This window comes from Triplophysa rosa, linkage group LG7 (assembly GCF_024868665.1).
Source record: "Triplophysa rosa linkage group LG7, Trosa_1v2, whole genome shotgun sequence".
NCBI lineage: Eukaryota > Metazoa > Chordata > Actinopteri > Cypriniformes > Nemacheilidae > Triplophysa > Triplophysa rosa.
Window position 1 is genome coordinate 11,843,480 of NC_079896.1, and position 17,135 is coordinate 11,860,614.

General features: G+C 37.5%; 1 protein-coding gene across 3 annotated transcripts in view; it reads left to right on the plus strand.

The window, feature by feature from the left end:
- The window catches only part of negr1 (neuronal growth regulator 1), a 116,548-nt gene that overhangs the window by 20,547 nt on the left and 78,866 nt on the right, over window positions 1-17,135 (plus strand). For all 3 annotated transcript variants that reach the window (XM_057337292.1, XM_057337293.1, XM_057337294.1), the window contains exon 2: window positions 5,329-5,567. In XM_057337292.1, the coding sequence (XP_057193275.1) occupies window positions 5,329-5,567 (239 nt within the window). The remainder of the gene's footprint in view (window positions 1-5,328; window positions 5,568-17,135) is intronic.

A 17,135-nucleotide genomic window follows, 5' to 3' on the forward strand; every position in this document is an offset into this window, starting at 1 on the left:
GGAGTAAATGATGAAAGAATTTTCAATTTTGGGTGAACTATCTCTTTAATTGCAATAGATTCAAAGGAAACATTGCAACACTCTTTTATCTCTTCTAAAGTAACACAGCAGAACAATACAGTTTTAAAGGGAGGCATCTCTATTGCCTCTCTTGAGCCCAGCCCCTTGCTTAATAATAGAGCAGCTAACCATAGGATTCTTTCTGCGTTTTGAGGAAAGGTGAGCAAGCGTTTTCATTAAATCCTATGAATGTCGAGCGTCACGCTCTCTAAGTGGATTGTTGTATTGACAGCAGTCCGGAGAGAAAGTGATGACTGCGGCCCAGGGTGCCAAAAACGTTAAAAAACCAAAAACGCCAGACGACAGCCAATCGCTAAGATGTTTAGACAAGCCCGATTGGGACGTATGTTCCCTGCAGCGCAAGATTGACTTTACGTTTCCACAGGCACACTGGCTCTCCAGTTGTAAGCGGCATTGAGAAGTCCACTCACAACACTGCAGTGGAAACCTATGTTGAATGCGGCTTGAAAGTAAGGAGGGATACACAGACACAGAGATTGATTTGACTGGCTCATAAAATAAAAGTACAACAGAACATACCAAAAGTTAAGGTTTATCTTAAAAAGGAATTTGCAAGATTATTAGGAAACACAACAACAGGATAACAGTATACAGTAGTAGAATATGTAAGGAATAATTGCAGACGGGCCGTTCAATTATTATAGCCTACAGGACACCACCTCATACAGCACCCTGCTCTTGATCTGACATTTATAATGTCAAACTTTACTGTTAAATGGAAACGTGCACAGGTTCGTTTCAATAAACAAAGCATTTCAAAAACAAGAAATACATATACTGAAATTGAATAAATAAAATAACTAAATACAAACCCGATTCCAAAAAAGTTGGGACACTGTACAAATTGTGAATAAAAAAGGAATGCAATAATTTACGAATCTCATAAACTTATATTTTATTCACAATAGAATATAGATAACATATCAAATGTTGAAAGTGAGACATTTTGAAATGTCATGCCAAATATTGGCTCATTTTGGATTTCATGAGAGCTACACATTCCAAAAAAGTTGGGACAGGTAGCAATAAGAGGCCGGAAAAGTTAAATGTACATATAAGGAACAGCTGGAGGACCAATTTGCAACTTATTAGGTCAATTGGCAACATGATTGGGTATAAAAAAGAGCCTCTCAGAGTGGCAGTGTCTCTCAGAAGTCAAGATGGGCAGAGGATCACCAATTCCCCCAATGCTGCGGCGAAAAATAGTGGAGCAATATCAGAAAGGAGTTTCTCAGAGAAAAATTGCAAAGAGTTTGAAGTCATCATCATCTACAGTGCATAATATCATCCAAAGATTCAGAGAATCTGGAACAATCTCTGTGCGTAAGGGTCAAGGCCGGAAAACCATACTGGATGCCCGTGATCTTCGGGCCCTTAGACGGCACTGCATCACATACAGGAATGCTACTGTAATGGAAATCACAACATGGGCTCAGGAATACTTCCAGAAAACATTGTCGGTGAACACAATCCACCGTGCCATTCGCCGTTGCCGGCTAAAACTCTATAGGTCAAAAAAGAAGCCATATCTAAACATGATCCAGAAGCGCAGGCGTTTTCTCTGGGCCAAGGCTCATTTAAAATGGACTGTGGCAAAGTGGAAAACTGTTCTGTGGTCAGACGAATCAAAATTTGAAGTTCTTTTTGGAAAACTGGGACGCCATGTCATCCGGACTAAAGAGGACAAGGACAACCCAAGTTGTTATCAGCGCTCAGTTCAGAAGCCTGCATCTCTGATGGTATGGGGTTGCATGAGTGCGTGTGGCATGGGCAGCTTACACATCTGGAAAGGCACCATCAATGCTGAAAGGTATATCCAAGTTCTAGAACAACATATGCTCCCATCCAGACGTCGTCTCTTTCAGGGAAGACCTTGCATTTTCCAACATGACAATGCCAGACCACATACTGCATCAATTACAACATCATGGCTGCGTAGAAGAAGGATCCGGGTACTGAAATGGCCAGCCTGCAGTCCAGATCTTTCACCCATAGAAAACATTTGCCGCATCATAAAGAGGAAGATGCGACAAAGAAGACCTAAGACAGTCGAGCAACTAGAAGCCTGTATTAGACAAGAATGGGACAACATTCCTATTCCTAAACTTGAGCAACTTGTCTCCTCAGTCCCCAGACGTTTGCAGACTGTTATAAAAAGAAGAGGGGATGCCACACAGTGGTAAACATGGCCTTGTCCCAACTTTTTTGAGATGTGTTGATGCCATGAAATTTAAAATCAACTTATTTTTCCCTTAAAATGATACATTCTCTCAGTTTAAACATTTGATATGTCATCTATGTTGTATTCTGAATAAAATATTGAAATTTGAAACTTCCACATCATTGCATTCTGTTTTTATTCACAATTTGTACAGTGTTCCAACTTTTTTGGAATCGGGTTTGTATAAAAACAAAATGCATTAATAAACACTGATAGCCTACGGATTCGTTTTCCTCTTCAAGCTGCTTATAACTGATAGCAAATATATTTTGATAGACCTACTCTAAAAAGTTTGCGTAATTTTTTTTACTGCTGAAGATAGAAACAATACGAGGAACAAATAATTTACTATCACTGGCTTTTCTGTCACATTACCGCAAACACGCAGGTGTGCGCACGATCTCTCGCTCTCTCTCTCTCTCTCACACACACACACACACACACACACACGCACACACACACACACACACACACACACACACACACACACACCACGTGGCTCAAGCTTCCGAGTCCGTTCGCTCTAACGGAAATGAGATGCGCAAGAAAGTAGTCCTACCATCAACAGCATTTTAAAGACGACAGCATGAAAAACATTGAAATTAAACATTTGAACAATGTCCTGTGGTGTGGTAACCGTGGTATAAGCGGAATAATTGACTCCAGGCAGTTCAATTATTCGAAAGTTAATGCACACCCGAAGCCCGTCGTCAATTATTCCTTACTTAATTGCATCCAGAATAAAAGTTTGTATTTACATAATATATATGCCTTTGTACTGTGCATATTCATTTTGCATTTATAAAATCATACACATGCATGCATATTTAAGAAACATGTAAAATACAAATGAATAAATATTTATGTATCATTTACATTTTTGGCAAATATAAATAAATACATGTAAATATTTCCTAAATATGTAAACATGTATGTGTATAATACAAAATAGATATGCACAGTACACAGACATATATTAGGTAAACACAAATTTTGATTCTGGATGCGATTAATTGGTTGACAGCCCTAATCCAGAATAAAAGTTTGTGTTTACATAATATACTGTATGTCTAGGTACTAATTTTGTATTTCTAAACACATACACATGCTTAGTAAATATTTACATGTATTTATTTATATTTACATATAAATGTTTATTATTTGTATGTTTTCTTAAATACTGTACATGCATGTATTTTTTAATTAATTTCCTCCAATACTTTCAGACACACATAAGTCAGTAGTTCAAAAACTAACACATCCTAGAAAGTGCATGAGGTCAGCCTGACACCTTTTCTCACCTGTTCCTACCTGGCGGCACAAAGGAATTATAACACGCATAGAGATCCAAACTCTTTCCTAGCCTACACCCCAGTGGTAACCACTTAGGTTTTTGTGAGGAGGTATTGTAAAGTATGTCCGCGAAAATGTCTGAGGTGCTCTGACACCAGCCCCCTGCTGTTTTAGAGGTCAGGACTGAAGATGAAACCTTCAATATCAATAATCCTCGCATGTAGAGCAGTCTGTCTGCTGAGCTGCCAAAAGTCCATCTACAGGATACTGTAATGGAGCATCAAAAGATGTTTTTTCCCCAAATGATTATAAATGTGTGTATTTGTGAAATACTAGCCATCTGTTCAGGGTGTTGGAGGATGGATGTGTTTTTAAAATGTATTATTAGTCTGCTTTAGTCTTAATGCTTAATGTAGCCATGATAATAAAAATGATAAAGCAATATTAATGGGCTAATGATTTAGCCCGTGGGGCAGGTTCAGATTTTAATAGTTAATATTATGTTAATTAAAACAGCCTGAAGAAATTTGAATGGTATGAATGTCTAAGATTATCATAATAAAACATAAATTAATATTTTAATGGTTAATATTGTATGATTTACAATATTGTACGCAGTGTGCAATTTGGGATTATGAAATTTAGTTTGTAATTTGGGTTTTTGGTTTTCTTAATGCAGAGATACATTTTTAATAACATCTGTTCTGATTCACATCATTCTCCAGTGGGTTTTTTCCCATGCATAACCGTCAAACTTTTTACCAACACAAATAGTACTTTCTGCTTGCCACCCCTACAGAAATGTTTCCTCAACTGTACCATCATCTTCAATCTTGTCTCATCATTCTGTCTTTATTTTACCGTAAACTCAAATGAAAATATAAAATCCTGCTTTGTAACATCAATTGTATTTCCGTTTCTAGAGCGGCATGAGAACACAACAAAGTTAAAAAAAAAATCCAATAGACTGTGAGGAACCAAGCCAAGACCTGCAAGTTACTGACTGATACGCTGACCTCAGGTTCACCTGTAACCTCAGGAGCATCCTGTGTAAATAACCCTCAGCATAGAGCTCCCGCCACTTCTGACACGTAACAAATAGATGTTAGACGTGGCACCAGACAGAACTTCCCAAGTCGTCTTTTTTGTGTGGTTTACTTTGGCTTCTTTATTTCAAAGTCTTAGTTTTGACAGCAGAATTGCCAAAGATCATGCGTGAGTCAATTTGAAAACCTTGTGTCGAGACAGAAGATCTTGAAGAAAGGACGACCTTGAAACAAAATCAAAGGGGTGCGGAGTGAGGAGATGCTTTAAATTGTATTGTTTTGACAGTATCTTGTGTGCACAGACACGGTGGAGTGACGTGGATTGTATGATGCCTGATTTATTGGAGGAGTTGCATAAACAACGTCAGTACAGCTGTCCCTTATATCTGACATAAAATGTAGATCTAAACTATAGTTTTTTCTTTATTCCCCAGACATCTTTTTTTGTTTGTTTTTCTCGCTGCTGTATTTAAGGTCTCCTTAAAAGGGATGAATGCAGGCTTTTTCCATTGCACAGTGCTAAAAGATGGCAACTTTGATCCGATTGCATGTAATCTGTTTGCTGTGTTTAGGTCCTAATGTAGGCTGCATGTGCTTACAAGATGCAAACTAAAATTAAACATCACAACACCAATGATTATAAATTTGAGTGAAGTCTTAAACTGTTATCTTATGGCTTGATTTCAGATGCTATCTGTTGGATGGAATCTCAAAAGGAGCATGGTTAAACCGTTCCAGTATCATTTACGCAGGGAACGACAAGTGGTCGGGAGACCCTCGCGTGTCCATCGTATCAAATGTGGGGGATAAACATGAATACAGCTTACAGATACAGAAAGTGGATGTAACGGACGAAGGCTTGTATACCTGCTCGATACAGAGCGAACGCAATCCACGCCCAAAACTCATTCAGTTAATTGTAAAAGGTAAGTGCTACTGCATTACAGTTACAATGGACATATTGTAGACAGTGTATGTGAGAATTTTGGTAAAATAAGTGAACAAGAGTTTGTTTGTGGGGGCAGAAAATTGATGCTTAATTGTATATGTTGAAGTGTGCAAGTTTGCAATTAATTTGATATAAAAAAAACTCTTCTAATCTATTCTGTTATGTAGAGAAAACTCATTTGTAGGATGATTTTCCCTAACATTGATCATTAGAAAAATCAAAATTTTATTCTGTTTATTTTAGCATCTGACCGGTCTAACATAGCAACTTAACCAATGGTGTGAATTTGGAGCGGAACTATCTGTTTGTCCAACCAATAATACGCGGGAGAAGTGTTTAGGAAACCTGTTTGATAACAAATATTATTTTGGAATTCTGGTGGCACTACTAAATTGATCATTTAATGCATTTTAGTTCTTCATCAATATCTTTGTATCTGTATCTGTTGTATATATATCTTTGGATACATTATGAAAGCTAGCCGTGCAGGGTCAGCTCAAATCTAATAAATGTGTTAAAATACAACCTTGGTAGAGTTTTACTTGAAAATAAAAGATTCTTCGAAATACGATCACCAAACACCATTATGATTTCACAAATCCACAGCTCCTCTGTCTGGAATAAAAATATATATTTTTAAATGTATTGTCTGTTAACAAATTATTAGTAAGCATAAACAATTTTTCTCCTCTTCATTGCTAAAATTTGGAATATGCATACGATTTTACGTAAACTTAGTATTATTTCAGATATAAAGTCATGCTGATTTACATCTGTATTCATGAAGCTGTATTTCGACTTCAAAGGCACTGACCACGCTGTCAACATGTTTAGAATCTGGAGGGCTAGAATACGCTTTCAAATGTATAGATGAGTGCAGTCTTCTTAAGAAGATGAAATGAATGTGTTACTAATGACTAAAATCATCAACCATTTAGTCATGTGCTCTATATCATCAAACATTGGTAAAACAAATGTTTTACTATTCAAACAGTGGTTCCAGCTCTTCTTATGCCCCTGTTTAAAGGAATTACCGTTTAAGATTAAAAAATTTAAGTCTGTGTAAATTGTGTACATTTATGCAAATTGAAGTATGTGTAAATTATAGGCTATGGATAGCAGTTAAAAATATCTTGTGGACAAGACAGAAGGTATACTTAAACTCTCCGGCTGATTCAACTGTGAGATATGTATTTGACTATGAGTTAATGATAAAGATTTGAATATAATATTTTAGTGGTTTTATTGTTGATGAATTACCTTTTTCACTATGGTAAAAAATAACTTCATTTTGTATTTCTCTAAATCGTTTTTATTGCAAAATGTCCTTGAGTGGCTTTTTTATAGTTCGTTTACAATTTAGAACATTTAAAGAGAAGTGTGTTCAGCATTGTTTGGTCACAATTACATCTTTCCTCTATCTTCTGTCAACAACATAATTATTCATTTTGTCCATGTGGAAAAAGTGCTTACATAGTAATTGTCAGTGGTGTGTCAGCAAATATATATTCTCTTTTTCCTTTGAGGGAAACCCCTAATCTGCCTATTTGAAAGCTTTGCCTGTTATTATTAGATATCTTTCTACACAACTCCCTGACCGAATGTGACAAGAAAATATTCTACAAATGTTGTTCTTTGAAGAAATTAACAATTTTCAGGTACTTTGTACAAATATTGGCATAAGATTAATACTTTGGTGAGTATTAATCTTCTTAAGCTCTTCTAAATGACTTGCATATGAGTGTGTCTACCATATTTGTGTGGATTTGTGTGTGTGTTTTGTCTTACTGTTAAGTAAATAACTATTATCAGTTTTTGATATTTCTCAGGTAATTATAATAAATGACAGCAGAGGTGAGATGTTCTGCGTATTTTCCCTGGTTTACTGGAGAAAATTTTGACAAAAGTCACCCCTTTCCTTAGAGTACAGCCATGAACATTAGACATTCTCTCATCCAAACTCATGAGGTGCCACCTGGAGCCCTTTTTGTAAACAAAAGAAGAAGTTCCCATATGGGCTCTCGTTGGCTGCTTTTCCTTACAATTCGGGTCAACTCACTGTTGTAGAAAAATTATATTTAACCAGTTTTGGGTGAGGCTGAAATAAAAATCACTCAGAGAATAGTCTTTGATCATTTAGTCTTGCAAGAAGATCATCTGACATACATTACAGAAGGTTCTGCAGTGAGAAGACAAAAGGAAGTGGAAACACAATATACAGTATTTATACCAGGGCCGTGCACAGAACCTTCGGGGGAAATGTGCTGAAACTGAAAAAAGGACACCCCCCTTTTTATTGGTCACATCTTAATGACAAATTAAATCAAACAAAATAATAGTCTCAAAAGCTTTATACTTATTAACTATTAATAACATGTAGTCTAACATGTAGGAAATATACAGAAATTGAATGAAGTTCTCAAACACTTTACAGTCTTTACTGCTATATTCTAAATTAAATACAGAAGACCACTCATTTAAGCTACAAAACACATTCATTTCTTCTTTCTTTTGTTCTTAGGTTAATATTAGTGACAGGAGTCACAGCAGCAGGTATAGCCCCGCGTCTAAAACCGTGCGGAAAACACGAGCTGCGGTGCTTTCTCTAGTCAAATGACCCGTGGTGCACACGCGGCACTCTGTAAAGTTGAATTATTCCCATCTCGATGCCACAACGTCGCGCCTAGAAAAATGTGCGCGCCGCACCATATGCACCTTCACTCCCTATTTACGCACTCTCTGCCGCGTGTCTACATTTAAAATAACAAACTTGTGCACGCCAAAGACATGAAATGTGAATCGCCCCTTAAAGAGTAACTATTACAATGTCCTTAAAATTACATTTTTTACACTCAGTGTGTAATGTTACTGTGTGTGTGTGAATGTAAGCAGTCTTCCAAGTTGTAAAGCCGAAAGTGAACGAATAACAAAGTTATTGGCTTGGAAAAAAAGGAGTCGACTCTGAATCACGCGAACAAGTCGCTTGTCGTTCTAATTTCAGTTCCGGGTCAGATTTGCGTCATTCCGTGTAATCGCCATTTGCGACACTGCACGCGACAGACCAGTCACAGCAGACTAGACCATCTGACCAATCAGATCAAAGTATGCCAACAGAAAGGAAGGGATTAGACAGATGAATCGCCAAACTAATCATTTGAGAGTCAGTCAAGAAGTAAGGTAACAATAGCTGCCTATTATTAGAAAATGAAAGTGTTTTTACACTGTGTATGTACTTAAAATTGGGCGATGTTTACCAAATTAGCATCGGGCGATGGCTACAGTGAAACTGTACAGTGATGACATCGCCCTGTGGCATTTTAATGTGAGCTGCCATGAGCTGCGCAGAGACACATCTTTATACAGCGCGAGCTGGGCAGTTATCAATTCAGGCATCTTTACAGCGCGAGCTTCACAGTTATAAAATGAGGCTTGATTGTATTCTTATTCTGATGTTATATTCATTAAAAGAGTTATAAAGTGAGGCGCGTCTCCTTTATACAACGCGAGCTACACAGTTATAAAGTCAGGCTAGTCTGATCTGTCCAGTGCGAGGTTTTATGAATCTTAGCCTTGTTCAGATTTGTTTACAACGCGCAGCCCGCAGCACAGAGCAGCGAGAGTCACGTGACGAAGGTGAAACATTTGTTGGAATCACGATGCCAGCTCAACAACATCATGTCATATCTATCATCCATGTTTATTACCATTTTGTTGGGGCGGTTGGAGACAGGTGGGGCTCGGAACCCTTCCCTACCTCCAAAGTGGGGAATGGCAGAAAAAGTTTGAGAAACACTGGTGTAATGTAACGCTAGTGGATGACAGAAAAACATGTTATTCTGAAAAAGTGATGCCATCTGAGAAACCCATCACATGGTGAAATTGTACATTGTAAAAGGTTTGGATGTCATATGAAAGCTGGTTTCAAGCCCTTTCCAAATCCGTTTTTACAGCTTAAGCATGAATTAACCATGCTACCATACAATACGATTGATTAAAAAATGAAATGTATCATCAATCAATCATCAATCAAAAAACACATTTCTTAGATATATATTTTACCTAGACGAGGATCACTCAGTCGTTTTGTGTCAAACTCAAATGCAGTTAACGTTACGGTGTTTTTGACCAGCGAATGTGTGCAAATGTGCACTTTGTCCATCACATTAAAACGGCGACGTCACCGTTTTAATCCACAGGTTACAATATTGTTGTAGCTATGGGTGCTCAGTTTTCCTGTTGTAAAATACATTTGGCCAAAATCTAATTTATAAAAGATGAAGTGCTACTGTGTGCACAGGCTATCAAGTGCAGGCAAATGCTAGCCCTCCGGTCCCAAATGTCTCAGACCTCAAATACATAAAATATGAACATTTTAGACATAATGTTTCTTGCGTAAAGAAAACGCTGTACTTATTCAAACAACAAGATCTTTATTTACCCTTGCAATACGTTCAGCTGCTGTGGAAGGAGGAAGTCAAGATAGAGGGGGTGGGGGCACAAGGTTTGACTAACAGTTTATGCGTATCTAACAAGATTTAGTCACAAGCTCTTTTTAGCCTTTCATTGGCTAAATATTTGTAAAACAGGCAGACAGACGTAAAGGGTGACCAATAGAACTGATTTAAAGGCGGGGTGGTTGATTTGGAAAGGTGCTAACTTTAGCCTGCTAGCACTGAAATTGTAATCCTCTATGCGATTCGCCGTCCAAAGCCACGCCTCCTCCAAAAACATGAATGTATTTCGAAAATCCACATAACGAATTACAAACTAAATCCATTAAATTCTTCTCGAGGCATGTACATACCTGTCCAAAAGAAAGAGAGCAACCATGGTATCGTCTTTCAGACCCTGTCTCCATCGTGTAAAAGCTGAACCGATGTTAATTCGAGTTTTTCTTCTTTCATGATCCAGACGTTTTTTCGTCACTGCTTTTTCAAAAACTGACTTTCGTTTTGTAGATTTACTTGTTGTCGGTTCCGGAGGAAAGTTTGATGGTTGCTGATTGTCCGCCATTCTCCCTACATTGACACAGCGGACTTGAGCGCGCTGATGACGTATGATGTCTGCGTGAACAGGGTGCGAAGTGGTATGCAAAATACGTTGGCTGAAAATGTACACATCACAGTGGCCAGAACGTTTTGATTGGGCGAACGTTTTTTTGGTCCTACGCCTTTCACAGACGATTTATAATATTAAAAATATTATTTGACCACTATACGTCTTGATTGCTATTAGGATGTAAAGAGATTTCCAACCAGCATGACAAAAAATGTTTCTGGACAGGATCACCTATCCTGCCTTTAATTTATGAAAAAAAAACACCACCATAAAAGGGCACTTCAGAGTGTACGGGCAAAAAGGGCATGTGCTCTGCATGTGCATGATTTTACCCTGCTCAGAGATAACACACCAAAAGCAGAAGTATCTTACTAAAGCATCTTAACAACTATGTATGCAAGGAAGTAAGCAAACATGTGCACATACTCAGTAACGTTCCATCATCCACCACCACAAAGCACTTTGTTTTGCATTAGAAAAATAAAGGGAACAGATAAAAGAAAAATAATTACCATGAAAATATCATAATATATATAATAATATTTATCATTTAAAATCTCATTTCAAGTGTAAATGAGAAACATACTGTAAATTCAGTCAGGCATATACACATTTTTATCGTTAGTGTATAAACTCTATAGGGCACAATGTACGATATCAATATGAATGATTTTCATAATTGAAGTAATCACTAGTAAGTACATACATTTACAGTAGGCCTATATACATACAAGTTTATGGTACACTATACATCCCTGACAGTAACTGTACATTTAAATGAGCATTACATTACTCTTTTTATCTGCTGTGTATATGTTTGTTTGTTGACTGGCTCTTTAGTCATTAGAAGATATTTTTACATTGAATGTTTATGTGAACCCCCTGACCGTGGCTCTCCAAAATATGGTTGTTTTTAACTGTGTTTTCTATTACAGTGTGAACTCGCTGTATGCGGTTGACACCACAGTGGGAGGCGTTGATTCTCAGCAGTGGTAAATACAGTATATTAAGATCCGAGCCCTGTTTTAACCATCGCAAACCCACGGACTGTAATTAACCAGAGAAATATCACAACTTGCAGATACGCCATAGAGACCAATAATATTTGAATAGATGTAGTTTTACCGTAACTCATAACCTATAGCCTATCACCGAGTCACTTCTGTATGTGATTATAATCAACAAATTAAATATCCGCCTATTTACCGTCATAGGCTGTTGAATGATCATCTTACGTCTTAAATTAAATCTATTAACTGCATGTATCTCTACATGATCTGGGATAATTGATAAGCGCTTGTAAGAAAATATGCAAGCACTGTTCGTGTAATGACGACGGTTACAGAGAGAGAGAGCGGGAATGATATGATGTGCAGCTGCTTTGTAATAGGACTCGGTCGGTGGCAAACTAAATCTCCTGCTGAATTTGATCAAAAAATGAAACGGCTAGATTGACCCTTACAATGGCAAAACCATGGAACTGCAGATCCAACATAATGCGATTAATTTCTCTTATTTGCCCTTTATGAACAGACGGCTCGCTCTAGGCTGTACATCTGGACATTGTGTGGACAAAACCGCTTCGCTGGGTCATTCCTCCAAGGCAACCGGTCAATATTAGGCATCATCAGAGAATGAGTGTGCTTGTTTGTTTTGCAGAGATCGAATAAGAATAGCCCACACGCATTTTTCAGAGAATAATCACCCATCTTCTCCACCACTTAAATCTTAGCCTTGTTTGCCAGACAGTGCCGTTTGTCATAGTCCTTGGTGAGTCACTATTAAATGGAGCAGTTTCAGACCACCACGTTGTCCTTTATAGATGCGCTCAGTTAGTTGAATGACAGATCCGGCGTGTTACCATTCCACACGTCGTCTATATATCTAACTTATCTAAATATTATGAGTGATGGTCTGTTAGTCATCAGCAACCAGTATTTTGTTTATCAAGCCTCTGCTAGACGAACCATAATGCAGCCTGGAATTGAGTACTTGGATCAAAATTTAGATCAAATATGGCTTAATCCTCCGGCAACTAAAATAGTCCTGCAAAAAACGGCGTTTACTTATTGCCAGGCAACGCACTGACATTAATTTCCCCGATCCGCCTAATGTGTTCTGTGATCAGTCTTATTCTTTAGTTTTTGTTTGATTTACTTTGTTTTCTAAAGCAATACGAGCAAGATTGTGTTATGGCCCTGTAGCTGCACTCTTGGAGTGCTTTTTATCCAATCAGATTCAAGGACCGGGACTGATTGTTGTTTAAAATAAATAAACGGCACTCTTGAAACGCCACTTGGCCAATCAAATCAGAAAATAGGAACTGACTGTTGTGTAATTTTGTCATGGCAGCAAAAATCAAAAAAAGTATGACGTCTTTTTAGGTGAATGGAAGATTTCCACTTGAAGTTGAATAAAAGTTCAACATCCTTACATTTGAAGGGTCTCTCTTGTTGAATGGTGAATTTCCATTTGAATTTCCCGTTTGCTTACGTTTTTTTCATGAAACCAGCTAGGTTAAGATGTTTTGAACTTCATCTAAAATGGCATAAAATATTAAGCCTCATTTTAAATTCCCAACTTGTCCGTCTGCACCTCACAGCAACTCTGAAGTCTTGAAGTTGATCCTTTAATGAATGCCTAATACATTCATCCATGATATTTCTATGTATACTACAGTATAAGCACTCAGCATAACAGCCTATAGATTAAATTGATACAACGATTGATGCTCGGATTGCCAAAGCAATGTGGTCATTGAAGAATGTCACTTCTATACTTTAATATATTAATGTCTTTTATTGTAATATTTAAAATGAGATGTGATGAAATTACTAAAACGATACAGCATCAGAACATTGTGTTATATAAATAAAATCCATTTTACTTTCTTAATCTGATGTATTACTGAGTTAATAGGGATGTCCGATGCCCAGAACAGGTGGAACTAGATTTTGTCCACGAAGAATTTATTGAATGTAAAAAGTGACTTTAAATTACTAAAATTACAAAGATAAACATTTTTTATCTGAAATAGCAGTATGCACAATGGGACCAGAAACATGCAGAAAAGTAAACAGCATTGATTTAGATTTCACGTTGACTTTTCTGCAAAGATCAATAAATCATGTATTGATACACTTGATAGTGCTACACTTATAACCGCTACATTTCAATTAACTCAACAAATGTACACGATGTACCAGGAGAGCTTAGGTACTGTTGGGTAGTGCACATTCTCACTGGCATTACCAGCTGGAATCCCACTGGGTTAGCGAATCTGTCAGGTTTTGTGTTTTGTTGTTGTGTATGACACCTAATTAGGGATCTACCTTGGTAGGTGTTTACAGCCTTCAGCTTGTATGGGGAATTGGGAACCTCTTAAGAACGAATGTAGAATCTGCCAATGTTGCATATTTCCACTTCCAGCCACATGGGTCCATTTAAAATCTATGTACATATTTGTATCACAATATGGCAAGCGGTTCGAAATATTTTGTACGAATGGTACACATGGATGAAGCATAAAGAGCATTGCAGACAAATGTTGTGTTACTCTTGCTAGCTTGTTTAGATCGATTGTAACTACTGTACACTACATGGGCAGAAAGCCAACATCCAAAGTAAAATGGAGAAGTCTAGAGTTTGGCTTTGGCATGAAAATACATAGTACACATAAATATAATTTCATAAATAATATTATCAAGTATTGATAATTGTATGTTTTATCAATACTTTCTGATATTGAAAACATTTATTAATATTTCCCTTGCTTTGTCAGTCAAAGGTATCTGAAAAGGCACCCGGTGTTGAGGGCATAACTCGCTAAATCACTGCTTTTTGTAATAGTGTATCAAAAGATCATATTTAAATCCGCTCCCATTATGTGTTATCTTTTATTAATGACTTGGGAAGTCTGATACATAAAAGTGAATGTGTTCTCATAAGTGTTTGTTTGCATTGTTTATTTAAAATGATGTATTCACCATTCAACACAATGTTATTTAAAGCAAGTTCACCCAAAAAGGAAAATTCTGTCATCATTTACACACCCTCAGGTTGTTCCAAACCTGTATAAATGTCTTTGTTCTGCTGAACACAAAGGAAGATATTTGGAAGAATGTCAATAACCAAACCTTTCTTTGTGTTCATCAGAACAAAGACATTTGTACAGGTTTGAACAACCTGAGGGTGTGTAAATGATGACAGAATTTTCCTTTTTGGGTGAACTGTCCATTTAAGTGTTAATTATAATACAAAATACTAAAATATTGATTTAAATCCTTCATCATTTCTATATTGTTTAGTATTAATGGTGTAGTATAAATGAATATGTTCAAAATACTGTTACAATAATTACGATCCTCTGTTAAATTATCTGAAATATTGCCTGCACGTTACCAGCTTACTTATGCCGCCTATGATTTGGAACAGCGTCGGTGCACCTGGAATACCTCAAAATGCTGCCTACATAGGCAGCTCACTAGGTTTTGGAAGAGAGCCACAGTGTATGTGGTATACATGCGCTGTTCAGAATACAGAATAGTTGGGCTCGCTCAAGATTGTGTTGCAATTGGCTGATGTGCTTTGGCCGTCATGTATTACTTTCCCATTGACCCCTGCCATCTATTTTCATGCAAGCATTTCTCTTAGTATGACCTTTATAAAATGAATGTAAATGGTACATATGTCTGTATCCTGTATATGCTGTTTTTTAACCGTGTGGAATGGCTTAATTTGTCTGTATAATTATATGAGTTTCACAACAGGACCATTAGACAGAAGGCTGTTTTCACACCTAATTCAGATTGCTTTCTACGATCGTGAGCGTTGACAAGAACAGACCTCTTTTCAGCACTTGAACGGCGTCATCGGCATCATAACTGGCATGACTAAATGTTTACCGCCATTGCAAGGTAACAGCTCTGGATTAGAATGAGTCAAAAATGCATCTTTTCACTTTTACTGTATATTTTCGTCTCTTTAGTTTTATTACCGTAACGCGCGCAGGCAATGTGTCTGATTTGCAAGAGATGCAAAGAATATGAGCTGCTTGCCAAAGGCAATTTCTGTTGAGAATAACGGCAATGAGAAATACATTATTGTATAATAGGCAATTATACGTCATAAACAACAGTTCGCTTTCGCAAATTAGACCCGATTGCGTTGAAACCGTTGTAAACCGTGCTGGAGTTCACACAAACTGTATCAAGTGCATTCCGATTTGGTTCATTACATTGCACCCGAGTACACAATAAAACACCTTCACATGGGCCAAACATACAACGTTCTGATGTCAAGTTCTCTGATTTAAAAGCTCAAGTGTATAAGCCTGTTGGCAGTTATATTGAACCACTTCAAGACGTGTTTTACCCTCTTTTGTGAATTAGTTAGCAGTGCTTATTGCAGAATTGTTTCGTCCCAGGCTACAAAAATTCCTTTAGAACGGTCTCTGTGTATTTTTGGCTTGCTGTTCGATAGATATTAAAGGTTAATGAAGGGCTCAGCTGTGCAATAGAGTGCATGTTTTGTAGTATTGCCTAATTTACCATTTATAGGTCATGGAAACATTCAACATTTATATATTTACTTCACTTCTGCCTTTAATATCCACAATATAGAAGCATTTATTATATGTCAGCCTTATTTTTTCATTCAGTAGCACTAAAAATAAGGCAGGCAACACAAATGTTTAAGCCTGTATCTGATTTTTATTGCCTGTTGCCACTGCTAGTGTGCATCATGACAGGAATCCTACGTTTCCCTCAGCTCCATAATTGGAATGTGGGCTGGCAGTAGGTGTGAAGCAATGGGCTCTTGGAATTGGGGTGGCAGCAGTCAGCCCTGGAGATGCTGTCAGAATATAGAAATGCAAGGCATGTACTCCACTTTATTCAGAGGAAACCCTGCATTTTATTAGCTGTAAGCGCTTTAGTAATTCAAGGTGGCGTCATTAGAGGCTTATTTATTCACTCTGGGGCTGTGAGACAGATAATGCCTCCCCCGTCAGCCATGGCAGCTCCATCTCAGTGTCTCCTGCCGAGCAGAGGAGGGAAAATTAGAGTGGAATGGACAAACATGACAATCGGGCAGCAGTTAATGAATTAAATGGAAAACAAAGCGTCAGGTTGTCTTGAATAGGGCCTTGGGGTAGGGCTTTTGTGTTGTCTTGTTTTTCTGTGGTCGTCATTACCTTACCAATTGAACGGTCTGTGTAGAAATAAACAGGTTAAAAATAACTAAGGCCTAAAGCTTTGAAGTTGACGCTTGACGAGGATGAAAACAAGGGCGGTTTCTGTGAGGATTGCGAGGGAGGCAGAAACTCCTCAAAAAATGTTCACAAAACAAATATAACAAAATATGACATTCAATAGTGTTGAAAGTAACACTTTTCAAAAGCGAAATCAGCGGACTGTGTTTTTTATTGAGGTCTTGTACTGTACATACTTCGAATGTGGCACGCGAAATAGTTACATCAGGCACAATC